Source organism: Populus alba, chromosome 12, assembly GCF_005239225.2.
Source record: "Populus alba chromosome 12, ASM523922v2, whole genome shotgun sequence".
NCBI classification, from domain to species: domain Eukaryota; kingdom Viridiplantae; phylum Streptophyta; class Magnoliopsida; order Malpighiales; family Salicaceae; genus Populus; species Populus alba.
Window position 1 is genome coordinate 13,609,878 of NC_133295.1, and position 22,505 is coordinate 13,632,382.

A 22,505-nucleotide genomic window follows, 5' to 3' on the forward strand; every position below is an offset into this window, starting at 1 on the left:
TTAAGTGGATTTTTTTCTGGTAATTAAGGTAAGAACTTCAAAAAATTTAATAAAAAAATGAATTAATATGGCTTGACGGTTAAAACATCTTGGTAGACTCCAATAAACCTTATTTAAATATTGTTGGTTTTTTTTTTTGTTGAAAAAAATCAATTTCAGTTAAAATAATGTCAAGGTACTGTTTATAAAATCAAATTTAATATATCTCAAAATTAAGCATGTATATTTTGGTAATTAAGGTAAGAACTTCAAAAAATATAATAAAGAAAAGAATTAATATGATTTGACCTGGTTAAAACATCTTGGTAGACTCGAGTAAAACTTATTTAAATATTGTTGTTGTTTTCTTTGGAAAAATTAATATTAATTAAAATGATGTCATTTTAATTTTTTTTTTATAAAAAAAATTAGATTAATCTGAATTAACCCACTTAATTCTTTACCCGGGATGTTGAACGTGAAGCAAGGCTTAAAAACTTTGTCGTTGATGGTATATAACTTGAGCTGGTTGTTGATGGAATTTAATTGCTTGTTGTTTCAGGTTTAGAAAATACAGAATCTGACACCCAATATTATATGCATGCTTTGGTGTTATTGAGTTTGCGACTATGTTAAATAACTTGTAAGCCTTGTATACATGGTGGCTTTGATTCAATGTTGTTTTAAAACCATTTTATTTTTATATACCCTTTTTCTGTAAATGGATTAAAATCATTTGTAATCTATTCTTGAATTGGATTTTATTTCCTATTTACATTTATTCTATCAAATGCAGCTGTGACTTTCTTTCTTGCATTCTTTCTGTTTTTTTTTTTTTAATAAAAAAACCACTTTGTGTCCCATAACCAGAAACAACTAAATCAAATTATTTTCTCATTACTTCAGGTTTACTGCCAGCTAAAATTACAAGCTGTGCTGATCTCCCTTTACCACAGGCCTACAAAAACTAATAAAAAAATGTGGAGACACTAAAATACAAAGCTTCACTAGTAAAAAAAACTACAAGTTGCAAGAACTCCACCTGCAACGAGAAACCCCAAGTATATAAACTATCTTCCATTCACAATCAGCCGCCTCCTTCCCTTCACCCTCTCCTTCTCTCTGTCTTCCTATCATCACTGCTTCTCTCTCTCTCTCTCTCCAATCAGAACTAAACAGACGATGGCTGAGGCACTTCTATCTCCGATCTTGGAGCAGTTAACCACGATCGTTGCTCAACAGGTATTTTTCTGCCATCTGCAATAACCTGATTTACCTAGCACAGATAAGAAATATATATAAAGTTCAAGCCTTTTTTCTTCCTCTCATAAAAAGAATACTTTTAACTTGAAAAAATAAAAATAATATTTTAAATCCTCAAGTATATATTTCGATTTTATTAAAGACTCTTCTTTTTCTAGTTTTATTATTTTTCATATTTCTAAAAATAACCTAAAGAAAATATATCATTCCAAGTATAAGAAAACCAAAAAAGACAAAACAAGAGCTGCCAATTCTCTTTAAACTGAACTATTAAAGGTAAAATAATCAATAAAAAGTTCAAAGGATTAGCGAGTGAGTATTTGGTGTGAATTAAAACTATATAGTTATCACACAATCTTATTATCATGCCTTTATTTCTAAATTGACTTCACAAATATATACATGCAGATCCTTTTATTCACTTGCCTTTATACATCCATATATCTATAGTTTAATGTAAAATGAAAACCAGATTTTATGTCGGTTCAAAGGAGAAATATTACTTCTCTCGTGAGAATATTGAACTCTTTCCATGCCTATATTAATTATATATAAATTATTAATATAGTAAATCCATTTCGCAATAAAATATATTAATACAAAATAGAAATGTTTCCTATGCTTGAACTTCCTTGTCTGTTCTACAATAATAGGTACTGGAAGAGGTAAACCTAGTAGGGGGTGTGAAATTGTCTTGAAATCACAGAAATGTTTCCCATGCTTAGCGTTTCTTTTCCTTTGTACACTAATAGGTACAAGAAGAGGTGAACCTAGTAGTGGGTGTGAAGAAACAATGTGACAAGCTGAAAAGCAATCTCCTTGCTATCCAATCTGTCCTTGAAGATGCAGATAGAAAACAAGTGAAGGATAAGGCTGTAAGAGATTGGGTAGACAAGCTCAAAGATGCATGTTATGATATGGATGACGTGCTAGATGAATGGAGCACTGCAATTCTTAGATGGAAAATGGAGGAAGCTGAAGAAAATACTCGCAGCCTACAGAAGATACGATGTTCCTTCCTGAGATCTCCTCGCTTTTGTCTCAATCAAGTGGTTCGACGTCGCGACATTGCCTTTAAGATCAAAGAAGTATGTGAAAAAGTGGATGACATTGCCAAAGAGAGAGTTATGTATGGCTTTGATCTGTACAGAGCCACTGATGAACTACAACGACTAACAAGTACCTCCTTTGTTGATGAATCAAGCGTGATTGGTCGAGATGTTGAAAAGAAAACTATTGTAAGCAAGTTGGTGGGTGAAAGTAGTCAGGAAGCACGGGACGTTGATGTCATCACTCTAGTAGGGCTGGGCGGAATTGGGAAAACAACTCTCGCCCAACTAGCTTTTAAGGATGCTGAGGTAACGGCTCATTTTGAGAAAAAGATATGGGTGTGTGTTTCAGAACCATTTGATGAGGTTAGAATAGCAAAAGCTATCCTTGAGCAGCTTGAAGGGAGTGCACCGAATTTGATTGAATTGCAATCCCTTTTGCAAATGGTTTCTGAATCCATTAAGGGAAAGAGGTTGCTTCTTGTCCTTGATGATGTATGGACAGACAATCATAGGCAATGGGAACAACTGAAACCATCTTTCACAGGCTGTGCACGAGGAAGCAGAATTCTAGTGACCACTCGTAAGGGCACTGTGGCAACGATTATGGGAACTGACCACCAGATCAATGTTGAGAAATTGTCTGATGAGATATGCATGTCAATATTCAATCATGTGGCATTCCAGGAAAGAAGCAAAGATGAGCGTGAAAGATTGACAGATATCGGTGATAAAATTGCTAACAAGTGCAAGGGCTTGCCGCTAGCTGCCAAGGTATTAGGAGGTCTAATGCAGTTTAAAAGAACAAGAGAAGAGTGGGAACGTGTTTTATCTAGCGAACTGTGGGGGCTAGATGAGGTTGATAGAGATCAGGTTGAAAGAGGAATATTTCTATCTTTGCTTTTGAGTTACTACGATTTACCTTCTGTGGTAAGACGATGTTTCTTGTATTGTGCCATGTTTCCAAAAGACTACGAGATGCGCAAATATGAATTGGTGAAGATGTGGATAGCTCAAGGTTACCTCAAGGAGACTTCAGGTGGAGATATGGAGGCTATTGGAGAGCAGTACTTTCAAGTCTTAGCAGCGCGCTCTTTCTTCCAAGATTTTAAGACGTATGGTCAAGAAGATATTAGATTCAAGATGCATGATATAGTGCATGATTTTGCCCAATATATGACAAAAAATGAATGTCTAACAGTGGATGCCAGTAAACTTGGAGAAGCAACAATGGAGACTTCAATTGAAAGGGTTCGTCATTTAAGCATGATGCTGCCCAACGAGACCTCTTTTCCCGTGTCCATTCACAAAGCAAAAGGTCTTCGCAGCCTCTTGATCGACACTAGAGACGCTTGGCTTGGAGCTGCACTACCTGATGTATTCAAGCAGTTGAGATGCATCAGATCATTGAATTTGTCAATGTCTCCAATCAAAGAAATACCAAACGAGGTAGGGAAATTGATACATTTGAGACACCTCAATTTGGTAGCCTGTAGAGAGTTGGAGTCCCTGCCAGAAACCATTTGTGATTTATGCAATCTGCAATCCCTAGACGTTGCTTGGTGTGATTCTCTCAAGGATTTGCCTTTTGCGATTGGAAAACTTATCAAATTGAGGCATCTCCGGATTTCTGGTTCAGGTGTGGCCTTCATACCAAAGGGAATAGAGAGGATAACAGGTCTGCGAACATTGGATGGGTTTACTGTTTGTGGTGGTGGTGCGAATGAAAGTAAAGCAGCTAATCTAAGAGAATTAAAAAACTTAAATCGCATCGGGAGTCTTGTTATATGGAATCTACGAGGAGGTGAAGAATATGCGAGTGACGCTGCAGAAGCACAACTCAAGAATAAGAATCGCCTGCTTTGTTTGCAATTGGATTTCAACTTAAACCGGGAGAACAACATTTTAATTGAAGTTTTACAGCCTCCGTCATACTTGGAAAATCTAACCATAACCAGGTACGGAGGGTTGGATTTGCCAAATTGGATGATGACATTAACCAGATTACAGGTGCTTACACTCGGTCTTTGTACAAACGTGGAGGTCTTGCCTCCGTTGGGAAGATTGCCCAACCTTGAAAGAATGGTATTGAGGTCGATGAAGGTGAGAAGGTTGGATGCTGGATTTTTAGGTATAGAAAAAGCTGAGAATGCCAGTATTAAGGAAGGAGAAATTGCAAGGGTCACTGCTTTCCCCAAATTAAAAAAACTTTTGATTATGGATCTCAAAGAAGTAGAAGAGTGGGAAGGACATGAAAGGAGAGTGGGAGAAGAAGATGCCAACACAACTCCAATAATATCTATTATGCCACAACTTCGAGAGTTGATGATTGTTAATTGCCCGTTGTTGAGAGCACTACCAGACTATGTTTTGGCAGCGCCTCTACAGGAATTAATCATAAGAAGGTGCCCCATTCTAACGAATCGTTACGGGGAGGAGAAGATGGGTGAAGTTTGGCAAAAGATTTCTCACATTATTTTTTCGCTTTGAGTGTATTAATTATTTGCTTTGGTGTTTGCTAAGGTTGAGTGTAAATAATATGTAAGCCTTACCATTTACTCTATGTGACCTGTTTACTGTAATTGGATTGTATTTCCTACTTACCATTTACTCTATCAAAAGCAGCTGTGATGTATCTCTCTCTCATCCTCTCTCTCTCTCTCTCTCTTTTATGCCTCTATAATGTCGAGCCTCATCTAAAGGCATAATCTAACGATCAAAGGGTCCATTCATTTGCAATTGCTATAAACTAGTTAGTTTATAGAACCGCACTGCGTTGCAACTTAAATAAAAAAAAAATGAACGTAAAAGAAAACATTCAGGTGGCAAGAAATAATAAGCATGTGCATCAATTTGCATGGAGCCCCACATAATTTTTAGCTTTCCTGCTGAGAAGTTGTGGAGAGGCCTCTGCCACAGAGTGAACAAAACAATGCTCATGCACAAGCTCCTTGGTATTTATCCAATGATGTCCTTTTAGGGCTTGTTGGAGTTAGACGTCTTTAGAATCTGTATCTGCACCAAATTCGTTTTAAGCCAAGGACTAATTAAGATCAAAGTACGTATATGCTCTATAGTATCCATAATTATATTGAATGGAATAAGACTAAAGTATGGTAAATTACACCCTATCTTTGCCATATTGAAATACTTAATTAAAAAACAAACTACTTACCATTTATTCTATCAAATGCAGCTGTGATATACCTTTCTCACATCCTTTCTCATCTAAAGGCATCATCTCACGATCAAAGGGTCTATCTGCCTTCAAACAAGCCACTGATCTTGATGCTTCCTCCATTCATTTCCAATTGCCATCCTAGTGAAGATCAATCAACTGTTTTCTGCAATTCACAACAAGAAATTCTTAAACCTCAGTTTCAGTGGATTAAATCCAAATACATGAGAGAATGGTAGACTTGGAAGCTTAACCATTCATCTATAAGAGATGATACCCATTGTGGATTAAATCCAAATAAAGTTATCTAAACCGAACACAAAAAAATCTTCAACAATAAATATGATTTCTGCTACAAGCCCCCTAGTTCCTCTGCTTTCTAAATGCCATCACAGCCCCATTCAAAGAACTTCCAGACAGAGGATTCTTCAGACCAATATATTTTATATACCCTTTTTCTGTAAATGGATTGAACTCATTTGTAACTATTCTTGAGTTGGATTTTATTTCCTACTTGCATTTATTCTATCAAATGTAGCTGTGACTTTCTTTCTTGCATTCTCTCTGTTTTTTGTTTTTAATAAAAAAAACCACATTGTGTCCCATAACCAGAAACAACTAAATCAAATCATAATTGTTGGATTTGTCAAAATACAAACATAATTCATGAAAAATAAACTCAAAATGTCATGCTGAGCTTGAAATTTGGACATGAGGAAATGGAGAAAAAAGCTGGAGCTGCTGGAATTGGTGGTGGCTGCCAGGGGCGGAGCCACTGGGGCATAAGGGGCCAGCTGCCCCCTTCTTTAAAAAAAAAATAATAATTTTTACGTTAAAATATTAATATAATAACTTAAGTTATATTTTGTAAAAGATAAAAAATCAAGAGACAATATATTAATGTGTTCTACTGTGACTATCTACATTCTCTCCTTGCAAAGTTCAAAGTAAAATTTTTTAATCTTTGAATCTATTAAAAAACACTTTTGGTGTTTGAATTATAAGCTGGTTGTCTCAAATTTTTCTTTTATTCATGTTTAACAGATAAAGAAGTAAAGGGACATCTAATGATTTTATTCTATGGCAAAAAAAAAAACTAATCAACGCATATAAAGAAGGAAACCATAGAGCCAGAGAGCACTTTTTATTGCTGCTTCCGTGGTTTGTGTTTATACCATCAAAACTTTCTATGTTCGATTCTTTGATTCATTAGCTCCTCTGTAATATTAAAGAGTTTACCTTCTACCATTTGAAACTTTCTAGTCAGAGAGAACTTTTTATTGCCGCTAGTCTTGAGGAGAAATTAAATGGTAAAAACAAAGAAGAATCTGATATTTTTATTGGTATATATGCTTATTAATTTGTCATTATTTTTTACTAGTTGTAACTGCTATAGTGAAAATAGTTTTTTCTATCATGAATGTTTTCAAGAGTAGATTGCAAAATAAGATGGGAGATAAGTGGATAAATGACAATTTAGTTGTATAAATTTAGAAAAATATCTTTAATGAGATTGATAATGAAGTCATTATAAAACGGTTTCAAAATATAAAAAACCCGAAAAGAACAATTATAATGTAATTTTTTTATCATTTTAAAAGTACTCTTAAATTAATTTCATTTAATATGAGTTAGTACATATATTTCAAATTAATTTTTCTATATAATGCATGTATACATAATACATAATATCAAATATTTATTAGTAATTTACCTTCTCATTTAAAAAATCTTGGCCACTTAGTGGCTACAACGGCACATGGTGGAACAATGGTGACGCCCGCCGGCACATGAAGTTGATGCGCCATAGCCTTGACAGTGCATTGGTAAGTTTAATCATACAGTCATTACACATCCAGAAATCTTCTGGTATTTAATTCAACCTAATAACAATGGTGAGAGAGGCAACACCAAAACAGTGGTAGCCTGGGATTACGCCCATAGTTATTAAACCCGGCCCGGCCCGGCGGGTCAACCCGGGACCCGGTCGACCCGGTGGCTGGACCGGTTCGGGTTTAATAAAAGACCGGCTGTGGCAACAGCCCGGCCAAACCCGGGCGACCCGGTGGGTCGACCCGGGACCCGGGTGACCCGGACGAGACCCGGACAAGACCCGGGTTTTTTTTTTTTTTTAAAATATGGGATAAAAAAAATTGGTTTAAATATTTCAACTTAAAATGATAACATAATATCTTTTCAAAGTGGGGTTTAAAGCCCTTTCATATATATACTCTATGTTTACATGAAAAAAATCATGTTTTTTCAATGTGGGATTTGAAACCCATTAGTATATATACTCTATGTTCCCAAGGAAAAAATCATGTTTTTTCAATGTGGGATAAAAAACCTTTTGGTTTAAATACTTCAACTTAAAGGGATAACATAGTATCTTTTCAATGTGGGATTTGAAGCCCTTTCATATATATACTCTATGTTCCTATGAAAAAAGTTATGATTTTCAATGTGGGGATTTGAAACCCATTAGTATATATATACTCTATGTTCCCAAGGAAAAAATCATGTTTTTTCAATGTGGGATAAAAAACCTTTTGGTTTAAATACTTCCACTTCAAGGGATAACATAGTATCTTTTCAAAGTGGGGTTTAAAGCCCTTTCATATATATACTCTATGTTTACATGAAAAAAATCATGTTTTTTCAATGTGGGATTTGAAACCTATTGGTATATATCTTCTATGTTCCCATGAAAAAAGTTATGTTTTTTCAATGTGGGATAAAAAACATAGAGTATATATATAAAAGGGCTTCAAATCCCACATTGAAAAAATAATATGTTATCCTTTTAAGTTGAAGTATTTAAACCAAAAGGTTTTTTATCCCACATTGAAAAAACATGATTTTTTCCTTGGGAACATAGAGTATATATACCAATGGGTTTCAAATCCCACATTGAAAAAACATGATTTTTTTCATGTAAACATAGAGTATATATATGAAAGGGCTTTAAACCCCACTTTGAAAAGATACTATGTTATCTCTTTAAGTTGAAGTATTTAAACCAAAAGGTTTTTTATCCCACATTGAAAAAACATGATTTTTTCCTTGGGAACATAGAGTATATATACTAATGGGTTTCAAATCCCACATTGAAAAAACATGATTTTTTCATGTAAACATAGAGTATATATATGAAAGGGCTTTAAACCCCACTTTGAAAAGATACTATGTTATCATTTTAAGTTGAAATATTTAAACCAATTTTTTTATCCCATATTTTACATGGATTTTTTCATATAAAATATTAATTTTTTTTAATCAACCCGGATAATCCGGGTTGACCCGGGTTAACCCGGGTTGACCCATGAAACCCGAGACCCGGCCCCTTGGCCGGGTCAACCTCCGGGCCGGGTTTAATAACTATGATTACGCCTCTAGCAAGTAGCAAGAGATACAGCTTTGCTGCAAAAAGAAAGAGAATTAATTTGGTCCGATAACTCGAAACATTGCGACTCCAGTAACGTAACAAAGAGAACCAGTCCAACGCAGGCTTCCGTTATTACATGTTCAAAAATCTCAGAAATAATATCACTCATCAGGTACAGAAAAAGAACATTTTGACCGGTAAGGTAGTTATAATTAACTAGAGATGTAAGGTCTCAGAGATTTATTACTGTGAAAAGAAGAAACATTTACCATCATTCTAATTACAGTTAGCCATCTCTTTTTTTGTCTTTTTTTGGTAATAATCGAAATTTTTATTAAGAAAATGGGTATTAAGATAATAGCATAATTTACATTAGATGAATAAACAAAGAAAAAAAAAGGCATAAAAGCTGCTGCATGAAACAAGGGAGCGTAATAATTAGGAGGAACAAATAAAAAACATAAAAAATCATTTTCTCCCTACTGAACATTCTCTATATTAAGCTTTAAAGAGCTAGAATGAAGCCTTGGCCATAAACCAATACTTTGACGCACCATGAAAAAATAGATTTGAAGGTTAGGGACAGCATCATTAAAAATGACATCATTTCAGTGGAGCCACATATTCCATACAATACATGAGAAAATAAGCTGTTATAAGAGATTTTGTTGCTTGTCTTTAACCATGGAAGACCATTGGTAACACATATTGTCAACATATTTTGAAAAAACACTATAAAAACCCCTATTAAAAAGCAATTTCATCCATATATTCAAAGTGAAGTGATACTAAATGAAGAAGTGAATTGAAGATTCCAAGCTTTTATTGCATGAAGCACATCTTGATTCCTCAAGGGTAAGGTAGTCATGCAGAAATAGAAAATCTCTTCTGTTACTGAGTTAGCCATCTTTAGCAAGTAAAAAAAGCCAATATATACGCTTCGGTTCCATCTCCATCAGCACAAATACACCCGAGCTATTGGTGAGCAGCGCCATTGAGAGGGAAAAATAAAAAATACCATCCAGCATTTACTCTAACCTTCCAACTCATATATTCACAGAACTTTCAATCTTGCCTTGCATAGAAACCAACAGTGAACCTTAGTGGAGAGGTGACTCGCAGAAACTTAAAAAGCGGAATCCACATGCAGACAGTAACTCGGCCAACTCAGTCGATTACTCAATGTAATTAATTATAGCACTCTTTGCTGATTATTTCAAAAAGGGACCTCCTCTAGCCTTATTTCGAGTCACCAGCTAGCTACAAGTCTTCAAGCTTTGAAATGACTAGTGGCGTACCACTCTGCCACTGGTAAGGAAAAGAAATCTCTTTAAAGTCACCGAGGAACTTTTTTTTTTTTTTTTTTTACAACAGTGGAGATTTTATTAAAAATTTTGGCTAAAAAGAGAATAGCCTAATAAAAAAAAAAAGAAGAAGCAACAGAGTAGATAAAATAAAGAAGACATAAAAGCACGGTATCTACAACAGGAAGAAGAAAACAGGGACCAGACAATAGATAAAAACAAGAAGTCAACTTCTGTTATCCCCGAAAAAGATCCCATCAGAGTTGATCCCTAAATCCAAACCGGTGTAAGCAAAAGTTGTGCTATCAAACTTCAACCATAAGAAGAACCTGTGGAGGATCGATAAAGTAAAACAAACCCTTAAGATCTGGAATAGCATCATTGAAGATTACATCATTTCAATGTAGCCATAGACTCCATGCAATACAAGAAAAGAGAAGTTGTCATCATGAAAGATTCTGAAATTTTCCTTGCATCGTAGATTATATCATCAATAGAATTTGGGAAAGAATCACTAATTCCCCCACCAAAATAGGAATTTCATTCATAACTTCCAGGCAAAATGAAGAGATGGCTTGAAGTGTCAAATCATCTTTTACAAAACACACATCTAGCTTGCTGAAGAGAAAAGAAATCATGCTGAAACAAGAAATCACGGATGAAGACTTTATCTTGGATAAGCAGCCAAAGAAACAAACCATACTAAAACCGAAAAGGTTATAACACCACTGTATGGGAAACTGGATTTTACTGTATAAAAACCATTTTACTATACAACAAATATTTTTTTAGGGATAACGTCAAAATTTTGTTATAAATTAAAAAATTGATGAAATCTTCTATTTTAGTGAATATCATCAAAATTTTCATTAAATCTTAAAAAGTGATGAAATCTTCTATCTTAAGGGATTAACATCAAAGTTTTTATTAAAATTCAAGAAATTACAAAATCTACTGTCTTCAGGGATTAATGTAAAAAAATTAATGAAATCTCCTATTTTAGAGATTGGTTTTTATAACCGTCGAGATTATATATATACATAGCAAGGCTAGTGTCATAAAATGACAAGCTATGGACTCTTTGGTTTTTAGGGATGACAAAAATTTTTACTAGTTTTTTATTCTAAGAAACCGGTGTCTATTCGTAAATAAATTATAAATAAAAATATAATAGCATAAAATAATTTAGAAAACATAAACAATGATAATTTTTTATTTAAAAGGTTATAGTAAATGTGATGTCAACCTAATATCTGAATCTTTAAAAATCCAATATCAATTTTAGAATTTCTAATTTTCTTTGATTATTAGGTTTCGACTCTCTTCATTGCATTTGGTCACGGTGTGTTGCTAAAATTAACAACATTGTTTCAGGTTGTTTCGACTTTCTAATTCAACCTTGTTGTTTCAGGTTCAGAAAATACAGATCTGACACCCAATATTGGAGTTGTCTACAGGTTTTTTTCTGCATGCTTCTCGGTAATTAGAAGGTGCATTTTTTTTTAGCTTGTGTTTCTCTCTGGCCTTAACTATAGCCAACATATCTGTCTTGAATGATTATAACTGGCGGGTGTGTAGATTCAAAGCTCTCTTTATGTTTGGTGGGAAATTAGATAGTTTCTGCTGTTGTCATCACAGTGCTCTGATAAGTGTGAAATCTGAGCCAGAGTGGTAAATTGGGATAGAAGCATGCCTGCTCATAATCGAAACTTCAATGGAACTCCTTGTAAGTCAATGTTCCTTACTGGTCTGGTTATAGACTTGACTTTGACATGGAGTAGATGTACCCTGTTGCTGTTTCAACAGGAAAAAAGAAGGAGAAGAGGGTTTGAAATAAGACATCTTGGCTATTTGGTTGCTCAATGAGCCACTTCTTACTAACTTTTGCAACTTATTAGCCTCCGTCAAAAAGGGTTGCTCTGCTCTACTTTTTTCTTGACAGTGCTGAATCACACTTATTTTGTTGCTGTCATGCAAGAATTCACTTCATCCAAGTAAACCATTGTGTCCACCACAAGGAAATAATAATAAATGAAGAATCTCACCAAGTCACATACCCCTCTTCCTCCCTTAATAGACCTGCCGATCTTTTATGCAAGAACTTCCCTCAACTGTCACAACCCACAGAACTAAAGACTAAAGACTTAATGCATAATAAGCTTATGCTACACAATGTACTCTTGCTGTCTCTGTTTTGCTTGTCTTCAGTGCTTTTCTAGCTTTCGTTTTAATCAAGTTGGACTCTGCTTCTTTGCAATTAGTTTGGATGGATAGATACATATTACCATGATCCAGTTTGGAAGATTAGTGGAATAACATAAAATGAAGAGAAGAAATAGAGAAGCAGGAATTTCAGTAGAAACTACAGCATTCTTAACCTAAGGTCAGTATCAATCCAAAATAATTGCTATATATCGAAGAAGAAATAACTTTCTGCAAATAACAATCCTTAGCCTAGAACTCGGTAGAAATGAAAACTACGAGTGTTTCACCTTTGGAACTCAAAATGGCATGTCATTCTCAGTAGAAACATACAACCAGGGAAAGCCATCCGCAGTAAGTAACCCCTGACCGAGACTAGACTGAAAAGTTACAATAATATAGGGACTGAATTGAAATGTTAGAAACAGTACAGGGACGGAAACAAAAGTCAACCTCATCACCAAACCCTAAGTACATATAAACTAACGAAACCAGCAGCCTCCTTTCCCCTCACACTCTTCTCTCTCTTTCTCAGTTCATCCTATCGTCATTGTCTCTCTCTTTTTTTTAAAAAAAATTAAATTAAATTAAATTAAACTAAACAGACAGATGGCAGAGGCACTTTTATCGCCAATTTTGGAGCAGTTAACGAGGATTGTTGCTCAAGAGGTAATTACTTTCAGACAATTTGCAATGATCTGATTAACCCTAACATGAATAAGAAATATAAAAATGAAGTCTTTTTTTCTTCCTTTATAAGAAAAATAAAATAAAATATCAAATCCTCAGATCTAGATTTGGATTTTATTAAAGAAATTTCTTTTTATTGTTTTATTGTTTTTCATATTTCCGGAAATAATCTAAAACAAATATCTTTAGAAGGAAAAAGGAGGAGTTGTCGATCCTCTCACTAAACTGTAAAATAATCAATCAAATGTTAAAATAATTAGTGAGTGTTATGAAGGAAGAATATTTTTCACTTTAAAACTATAGACTTTACAAATACCAAAAAATACAGATCCTTTTATTCTCTATATTTCTTTGATCCAGCAAGCTTATGTTATATATAGGTTTCTTCCTTCTTGTATAGTAGCAGAGTGCAGGCATATATCATCATGATGATGATAAAAAGAAATATTATTATCTTTAATATATAGGATTTTAATATATATTTTTTATATAAATTATTAATATAGCCAATCCATTTCACAGTACGTGTCAACTACTGCGAAAAAAAAGATTAATAAAAATTATTTAATCCATTAATTACCAAAAATTAAAATTGAAAACTTGTAGTGAAATCCTGGAAATGTTTCCTCTGCTTGAACTTCTTTATCTTTTCCACACTAATAGGTACGAGAAGAGGTGAGCCTAGTAGTGGGTGTGAAGAAACAAGTCGACAAGCTGAAAAGCAATCTCGATGCTATCCAATCTGTCCTTGAAGATGCAGATAGAAAACAAGTGAAGGAGAAGGCTGTAAAGGGTTGGCTAGACAAGCTCAAAGATGTATGTTATGATATGGATGACGTGCTAGATGAATGGAGCACTGCAATTCTTAGATGGAAAATGGAGGAAGCTGAAGAAAATACTCGCAGCCGACAGAAGATGCGATGTTCCTTCCTGAAATCTCCTTGCTCTTGTCTCAATCAAGTGGTTCGACGTCGCGACATTGCCCGTAAGATCAAAGAAGTATGTGAAAAAGTGGATGACATTGCCAAAGAGAGAGCTACGTATGGCTTTGATCCGTACAGAGCCACCGATGAACTACAACGACTAACAAGTACCTCCTTTGTTGATGAATCAAGCGTGATTGGTCGAGATGTTGAAAAGACAACTGTTATAAGCAAGTTGGTGGGTGAAAGTAGTCAGGAAGCAGGGGACGTTGATGTCATCTCTCTAGTAGGGATGGGCGGGATTGGAAAAACAACTCTCGCCCAACTAGCTTTTAATGACGCTGAGGTTACGGCTCATTTTGAGAAAAAGTTATGGGTGTGTGTTTCAGATCCATTTGATGAGGTTAGGATAACCAAAGCTATCCTTGAGCAGCTTAAAGCGGGTGCACCGGATTTGGTTGAGTTGCAATCCCTTTTGCAAACGGTTTCTGAATCCATTAAGGGAAAGAGGTTCCTTCTTGTCCTAGATGATGTCTGGACAGAAAATCATGGACAATGGGAACCACTGAAACTCTCTCTCAAAGGCGGTGCACCAGGAAGCAGAATTCTAGTGACCACTCGTAAACATTCCGTGGCAACCATGATGGGAACCGACAACGTGATCAACCTTGAGAAATTGTCTGATGAGGTATGCATGTCAATATTCAATCAGTTGGCATTCCGTAAAAGAAGCAAAGATGAGCGCGAAAGATTGACAGAAATAGGCGGCAAAATTGCAAGCAAGTGCAAGGGCTTGCCTCTAGCTGCCAAGGTATTAGGAGGTCTAATGCAGTCTAAAAAAACAAGCGAAGAGTGGGAACATGTTTTATCTAGCGAACTGTGGGAGCTAGAACATGTTGAAAGGGGACTATTTCCACCTTTGCTTTTGAGTTACTATGATTTACCTTCTGTGGTAAGACGATGTTTCTTGTATTGTGCCATGTTTCCAAAAGACTACGAGATGCGCAAAGATGAATTGGTGAAGATGTGGATGGCTCAAGGTTACCTCAAGGAGACTTCAGGTGGAGATATGGAGCTTGTAGGAGAGCAGTACTTTCAAGTCTTGGCAGCACGCTCTTTCTTCCAAGATTTTGAGACGCATTGGTCGGAAGGAATGAAATTCAAGATGCATGATATAGTGCATGATTTTGCCCAATATATGACAAAAAATGAATGTCTAACAGTGGATGCCAGTAAACTTGGAGAAGCAACAATGGAGACTTCAATTGAAAGGGTTCGTCATTTAAGCATGATGCTGTCAGAGGAGAGCTCTTTTCCCAAGTCCATTCACAAAGCAAAAGGTCTTCACAGCCTCTTGATCCACACTGGAGACCCTTCGCTTGGAGCTGCACTGCCTGATTTGTTCAAACAGTTGACATGCATCAGGTCATTGAATTTGTCAGGGTCTTCAATCAAAGAAATACCAAACGAGGTAGGGAAATTGATACATTTGAGACACCTCAATCTGGCATACTGTATAGTGTTGGAGTCCCTGCCAGAAACCATTTGTGATTTATGCAATCTGCAATCCCTAGATGTTACTTGCTGTCGGTCTCTCAAGGAATTGCCCAAGGTGATTGGAAAACTTATCAAATTGAGGCATCTCCGGATTGATGGTTCAGGAGTGGCCTTCATACCAAAGGGAATAGAGAGGATAACATGTCTTCGAACATTAGATGTGTTTAGTGTGTGTGGTGGTGGTGAGAATGAAAGTAAAGCAGCTAATCTAAGAGAATTAAAAGACTTAAATCACATTGGAGGGAGTCTTGAGATACGGAATCTAGGAGGAGGTAAAGAAGATGCGAGTGACGCTGCAGAAGCACAACTCAAGAATAAGAAGCGCCTGCTTCGTTTGGGATTGTGTTTCGACAGAGAGAAAACAGAGTTGCAAGCGAATGAAGGCTCTTTAATTGAAGCTTTACAGCCTCCGTCAGACTTGGAAAATCTAAGCATAGGGGGTTACGGAGGGTTGCATTTGCCAAATTGGCTGATGACATTAACCAGATTACAGGTGCTTACACTCGGTCTTTGTACAAACGTGGAGGTCTTGCCTCTGTTGGGAAGATTGCCTAACCTTGAAAGCCTGGTATTGAGCTCGTTGAAGGTGAGAAGGCGGGATGCTGGATTTGTAGGTATAGAAAAAGATGAGAATGCCAGTATTAATGAAGGAGAAATTGCAAGGGTCACTGCTTTCCCCAAATTAAAACATCTTGGTTTTTGGCATCTCCAAGAAGTAGAAGAGTGGGATGCCAACACAACTTCAATAATATCCATTATGCCACAACTTCGAGAGTTGACGATTGTTGATTGCCCGTTGTTGAGAGCACTACCAGACTATGTTTTGGCAGCGCCTCTACAGGAATTATACATAAGTGGTTGCCGCAATCTAAGGAAACGTTACGGGAAGGAGGATATGGGTGAAGATTGGCAAAAGATTTCTCACATCCCAAATATTAATTTTGATGATATAGAGGTAAATTCTTCTACCAGTATTAATTCTTAATGGTAAAAGATTTGGTTCTGAGTGTATTAATTATTTGCTTTGGTGTTAATTCTTACCATTTACTCTATGTGACCTCTTTGCTTTGGTTTCTTCTACCATCTCATTTTCTTGTCATTTTCGAATGTACTATGTTGTTGATGTTATTATTTTTTTGGTGTTGTAGCAGCAAACGGTGTTGTTATTGCAACTGAGAAGAAATTGCCATCTATTTTAGTCGATGAATCTTCCGTAAGTAAACATTTATTATTTTGTTTTATCGGTTTTGTTATATTTTTTGGTTGAAATTCAAGAAACCCTTTTGTTTTTTTTGCGTTTTTGATTGTGTGTTCTTTGTGAACTTTTTGGGTTGGCCATGTGATCTTTCAGTAATAACACTAGATAGATTGTTCGTGTTATACCATTGCAGGCTAAGATAAAAAAAGGTTAGCGCGACCTGCTTAAAAAAGTGCTCGCAAAAAAAAATATTACAAATTCAATTCTTATATAATTCAATATTAAACAATGAATTTAAATCAAATCATAAAAATCAATATAAGATCAGTGCAATATTAAAAGGATCAATAAAAAAAAAAACATAAGGACAAAAAAACAAATCTTTTATTATGCAAATTAAAAGTGAAAGCTCTCACGTGTTAGTGCATCAAAACATATTTTTTTTATATAAAAAAATTATATATGAAGATTTTTCCAACATATATTTGTACATAAAAAAAATTATAAGCATAAAAAAAAAACTTATGCATAAATATAATCAAATATATTGAGAAATAATGTGTATTAAAAAAATAGAAAATAAAATATTTATTAACAATAAATGAAGACAAAAATGAAATATCGATAAACATAGATAAATCAAGATCTTTAACATTACAATACAAGCATTTCATTGATTGTATTAAATATCATTGTTTATGAAAATCAAATTTTCATTCAATTAAACAATAATAAAAATAAATACATGTGAAATTGATTGAATTAAAAACAATATCATGTAAGATTACACATGTTAGAAATATTATAAATAAATAAATAAATAAATATTTTTTTATTCATATAAAACACAAAAAACATTTATAGATGAATTATAATAATATATTTTAAAAAATAAATGCATACAAAAATAATTAAAAAATAATTGTAATTTTAAAGAGGCTATATCAACAAAATAAAAGAGAGAAAAATATATTAATTTAATTATAAATAAAATATTAAACTTGAAAAAGAGCATATAAAAAAGTATTAATTTAAAAAAATAAAAAAAAAAGCTCGAGTGTTACTAGGCCTGACAAGCCGAGCCACCCCATTTGACTAATCTTGTTAGGGCCCGTGTACAAGTCTGTCAAGGTAGGCCCACATGCTTAGACCCATAATTCTCTTTCATTGCAAACCCCCCCCCCCTTTTCTTTTTGCAAGAAAATTAAATTAGATGACGCATCATATGATTTTCCTCATATTTTGATTATTTGTGGTGGCAGAAAAAATCAAGATTTGAGGTTCTTTCATTCAAAAAACTCATTTTTTATTTTTTTTTACCCAAAATACCTAGAAAAAAACATATGAACTTTGATAAACATGTCTATGACATAAAAAAAACTAAAAAACTATCTCAAAACTCAAAATCAACCAAAAATGAACAATCTCTTGAGCCCATATATATTTTTAAGGTATTTTTAAGGTAAAAAACACTTAAGCTGAAATCCCATCATTAAATGAAATCATTTGACATATAAATCGATCATTTTGGTGGTCAAAATCGACGCCAACAATATTTTTTGTCTAGATTTGGAATCCGGTGACCTTGCTCTCTTATCTCTCAAACCATGAACTATAATATAACAAAAGTGAACTTTTATACTAAAATTGAATTTAAAAAAATATTGAAAAATTGAATATGTATAATTTTTAAAGTGTGAGGACTAAATTAACTTTTTGTGTTTCCTATGCTAAAAATTAAGAATTTGTATGGAAATCATAGAAATGTTTCCTATGCTTAACGTTTCTTTTCCTTTGGATACTAATAGGTACAAGAAGAGGTGAACCTAGTAGTGGGTGTGAAGAAACAAGTCGACAGGCTGAAAAGGAATCTCCTTGCTATCCAATCTGTGCTTGAAGATGCAGATAGAAAACAAGTGAAGGATAAGGCTGTAAGGGATTGGGTAGACAAGCTCAAAGATGTATGCTATGATATGGATGACGTGCTAGATGAATGGAGCACTGCAATTCTTAGATGGAAAATGGAGGAAGCTGAAGAAAATACTCGCAGCCTACAGAAGATGCGATGTTCCTTCCTGAAATCTCCTTGTTTTTGTCTCAATCAAGTGGTTCGACGTCGCGACATTGCCCTTAAGATCAAAGAAGTATGTGAAAAAGTGGATGACATTGCCAAAGCGAGAGATATGTATGGCTTTGCTCTGTACGGAGCCACTGATATCAGAGTCACTGATGAACTCCAGCGACTAACAACTACCTCCCTTGCTGATGAATCAAGCGTGATTGGTCGAGATGGCGAAAAGAGAAATGTTGTAAGCAAGTTGCTGGCTGAAAGTAGTCAAGAAGCACGGGACATGGATGTCATCTCTCTAGTAGGGCTGGGCGGAATTGGAAAAACAACTCTCGCCCAACTAGCTTATAATGATGCTAAGGTTACGGCTCATTTTGAGAAAAAGATATGGGTGTGTGTTTCCGATCCATTTGATGAGGTTAGGATAGCAAATGCTATCCTTGAGGAGCTTAAAGCGGATGCACCGAATTTGGTTGAGTTGCAATCCCTTTTGCAAAGGGTTTCTGAATCCATTAAGGGAAAGAGGTTCCTTCTTGTCCTTGACGATGTCTGGACAGAAAATCATAGACAATGGGAACCACTGAAACTCTCTCTCAAAGGCTGTGCACGAGGAAGCAGAATTCTAGTGACCACTCGTAAGGACGCTGTGGCAACGATATTGGGAACTGACCACCGGATCAACATTGAGAAATTATCTGACGAGATATGCAGGTCAATATTCAATCCTGTGGCATTCCAGGAAAGAAGCGAAGATGAGCGCGAAAGATTGACAGATATCGGCAATAAAATTGCAAACAAGTGCAAGGGCTTGCCTCTAGCTGCCAAGGTATTAGGAGGTCTAATGCAGTCTAAAAGAACAAGAGAAGAGTGGGATCATGTTTTATCTAGCGAACTGTGGATGCTAGATGAGGTTGATAGAGATCAGGTTGAAAGTCGAATATTTATACCTTTGCTTTTGAGTTACTACGATTTACCTTCTGTGGTAAGACGATGTTTCTTGTATTGTGCCATGTTTCCAAAAGACTACAACATGCGCAAAGATGAATTGGTGAAGATGTGGATGGCTCAAGGTTACCTCAAGGAGACTTCAGGTGGAGATATGGAGCTTGTAGGGGAGCAGTACTTTCAAGTCTTAGCAGCGCGCTCTTTCTTCCAAGATTTTGAGACGTATGATCGAGAAGTTATTAGATTAAAGATGCATGATATAGTGCATGATTTTGCCCAATATATGACGAAAAATGAATGTCTAACAGTGGATGTCAATACACTTGGAGAAGCAACAGTGGAGACTTCAATTGAAAGGGTTCGTCATTTAAGCATGATGCTGTCGGAGGAGAGCTCTTTTCCCAAGTCCATTCACAAAGCAAAAGGTCTTCGCAGCCTCTTGATCCACACTAGAGACCCTTCGCTTGGAGCTGCTCTACCTGATTTATTCAAGCAGTTGACATGCATCAGGTCATTGAATTTGTCAGGGTCTTCAATCAAAGAAATACCAAATGAGGTAGGGAAATTGATACATTTAAGACACCTCAATTTGGCATATTGTGGAGAGTTGGAGTCCCTGCCAGAAACCACGTGTGATTTATGCAATCTGCAATCCCTAGACATTACTTGGTGTTGGTCTCTCAAGGAATTGCCCAAGGCGATTGGAAAACTTATCAAATTGAGGCATCTCTGGATTGATGGTTCAGGTGTGGCCTTCATACCAAAGGGAATAGAGAGGATAACATGTCTTCGAAGATTAGATGTGTTTAGTGTGTGTGGTGGTGGTGAGAATGAAAGTAAAGCAGCTAATCTAAGAGAATTAAAAGACTTAAATCACATTGGAGGGATTCTTAGTATACAGAATCTAGGAGGAGGTAAAGAAGATGCGAGTGACGCTGCAGAAGCACAACTCAAGAATAAGAAGCGCCTGCATCGTTTGGAATTGAATTTCAACAGAGAGAAAACAGAGTTGCAAGCGAATGAAGGCTCTTTAATTGAAGCTTTACGGCCTCCGTCAGACTTGGAAGATCTAACCATATCTAGGTACGGAGGGTTGCATTTGCCAAATTGGATGATGACATTAACTAGATTACAGGTGCTTACACTCTGTTATTGTGCGAACCTGAAGGTCTTGCCTCCATTGGGTAGATTGCCCAACCTTGAAGGCCTGGTATTGAGGTCGTTGAAGGTGAGAAGGTTGGATGCTGGATTTTTAGGTATAGAAAAAGATGAGAATGCCAGTATTAATGAAGGAGAAATTGCAAGGGTCACTGCTTTCCCCAAATTAAAAAGACTTGGCATTTGTTATCTCGAAGAAGTAGAAGAGTGGGATGGAATTGAAAGGAGAGTGGGAGAAGAAGATGCCAACACAACTTCAATAATATCCATTATGCCACAACTTCAAGAGTTGATGATTACTAATTGCCCGTTGTTGAGAGCACTACCAGACTATGTTTTGGCAGCGCCTCTACAGACATTGAATATAAGCTTTTGCCCCAATCTAAGGAAACGTTACGGGAAGGAGGAGATGGGTGAAGATTGGCAAAAGATTTCTCACATCCCAAACATTCATTTTGATTGGTGAAGATTTCTCACATCCCAAAGATTTATTTTCGTGATATATAGGTAAATTCTTTAGTCTTTAGAACCAGCAGGAAGAGGTAAATTCTTCTACCAGTGATAATTCTTATCGGTAAAAGATTTGGTTCTGAGTGTATTAATTATTTGCTTTGGTGTTTGCTAAGGTTGAGTGTAAATAATATGTAAGCCTTACCATTTACTCTATGTGACCTCTTTACTTACATGGAGGATTTCATTCAAACTTTACTGTAATTCGATTTTATTTCCTACTTACCATTTACTCCATCAAATGCAGCTGTGATATTATCTCGCTCACGTGAAGCTTATTCCTTACTTAAATTCTCCAAATGCCACTCTAAAAAAATTGCCTTTGAAATTTCAACTACTGTAACTCATATCTATAATAAAAATACCACTGTTTGATTAAATTAATTTTTTTTAATTAAAAAATTATCAAACATGATTAGATAAAGGTAAATGTCTCATCGTAAATTAAATATCTTGATCTAAATTTATTTTTTAATTTTTTAAGTTTTATTTTTAGATATATTAATGATTATTTATTTGTTTAAAATTAAGGCAAAAAAATGGGCCTTTCACTTTTGGAACTCAAAACGACAGGTCATTTCCATATAAACATACAAATAGGAAAATGACTGATGCATTATACTTGAACCCAAAGTTAAGCAATGGGTAATTCTAGACTTGCCTTCGCCTTTTCCTTTTCCTTTTCCTTTTCCTTTTTACACATATTTCCTCATTGTTTCAGTGACATTCTTTCCTTGCATCAACCTTGTAGGAAATTAGCTGCTTTATACTGAAGTTCAGAATCATTCTTTGCTTGCATCAGTCTTAAGCAAATTATCTTAATTTGCAGTATATATTGCCTAAACTTCATTAAAAATAATTTTTTTATATTTATATTTTTAATATTAATACATAAAAATCATTAAAAAATATTTAAAAACTTAATATAATATTTTTTTAAATAAAATATATTTTTAAAAACATATAAAAACATAAAATTAATTAAATACTCGGAAGTATTTGGAACTACAATAACTTCTAATTTTAGATTTGTTAAGTTTTTTTTTAAATTTCTTTAATGCTCTTAAATAATGTAAATAATGGTTAATTTTAATTA

General features: G+C 35.1%; 2 protein-coding genes across 5 annotated transcripts in view; both read left to right on the forward strand.

The window, feature by feature from the left end:
- LOC118060636 (putative disease resistance protein RGA3) overlaps window positions 1-21,816 on the forward strand; it is a 29,152-nt gene extending 7,336 nt beyond the window's left edge. Inside the window, exons 1-4 of one of the 4 annotated variants that reach the window (XM_073403714.1) lie at window positions 12,884-13,029; window positions 13,714-16,485; window positions 16,679-16,743; window positions 18,537-18,675. In XM_073403714.1, the coding sequence (XP_073259815.1) occupies window positions 12,970-13,029; window positions 13,714-16,485; window positions 16,679-16,729 (2,883 nt within the window). In that variant the 5' untranslated portion in view covers window positions 12,884-12,969 and the 3' untranslated portion in view covers window positions 16,730-16,743; window positions 18,537-18,675. Of the gene's footprint in view, window positions 1-12,883; window positions 13,030-13,713; window positions 16,486-16,678; window positions 16,744-18,536 lie in introns of those variants that run through there. The other 3 variants (XM_035073880.2, XM_073403712.1, XM_073403713.1) reach the window with 3 other exon arrangements.
- LOC118060640 (putative disease resistance protein RGA1) lies at window positions 943-4,937 on the forward strand. The gene is made up of 2 exons (XM_035073890.2): window positions 943-1,221; window positions 1,995-4,937. Exons 1-2 carry the CDS (start codon window positions 1,162-1,164, stop codon window positions 4,779-4,781), a joined length of 2,847 nt encoding a protein of 948 aa, XP_034929781.1. The 5' UTR covers window positions 943-1,161; the 3' UTR covers window positions 4,782-4,937.
- Window positions 21,817-22,505: the final 689 nt, after the last annotated feature.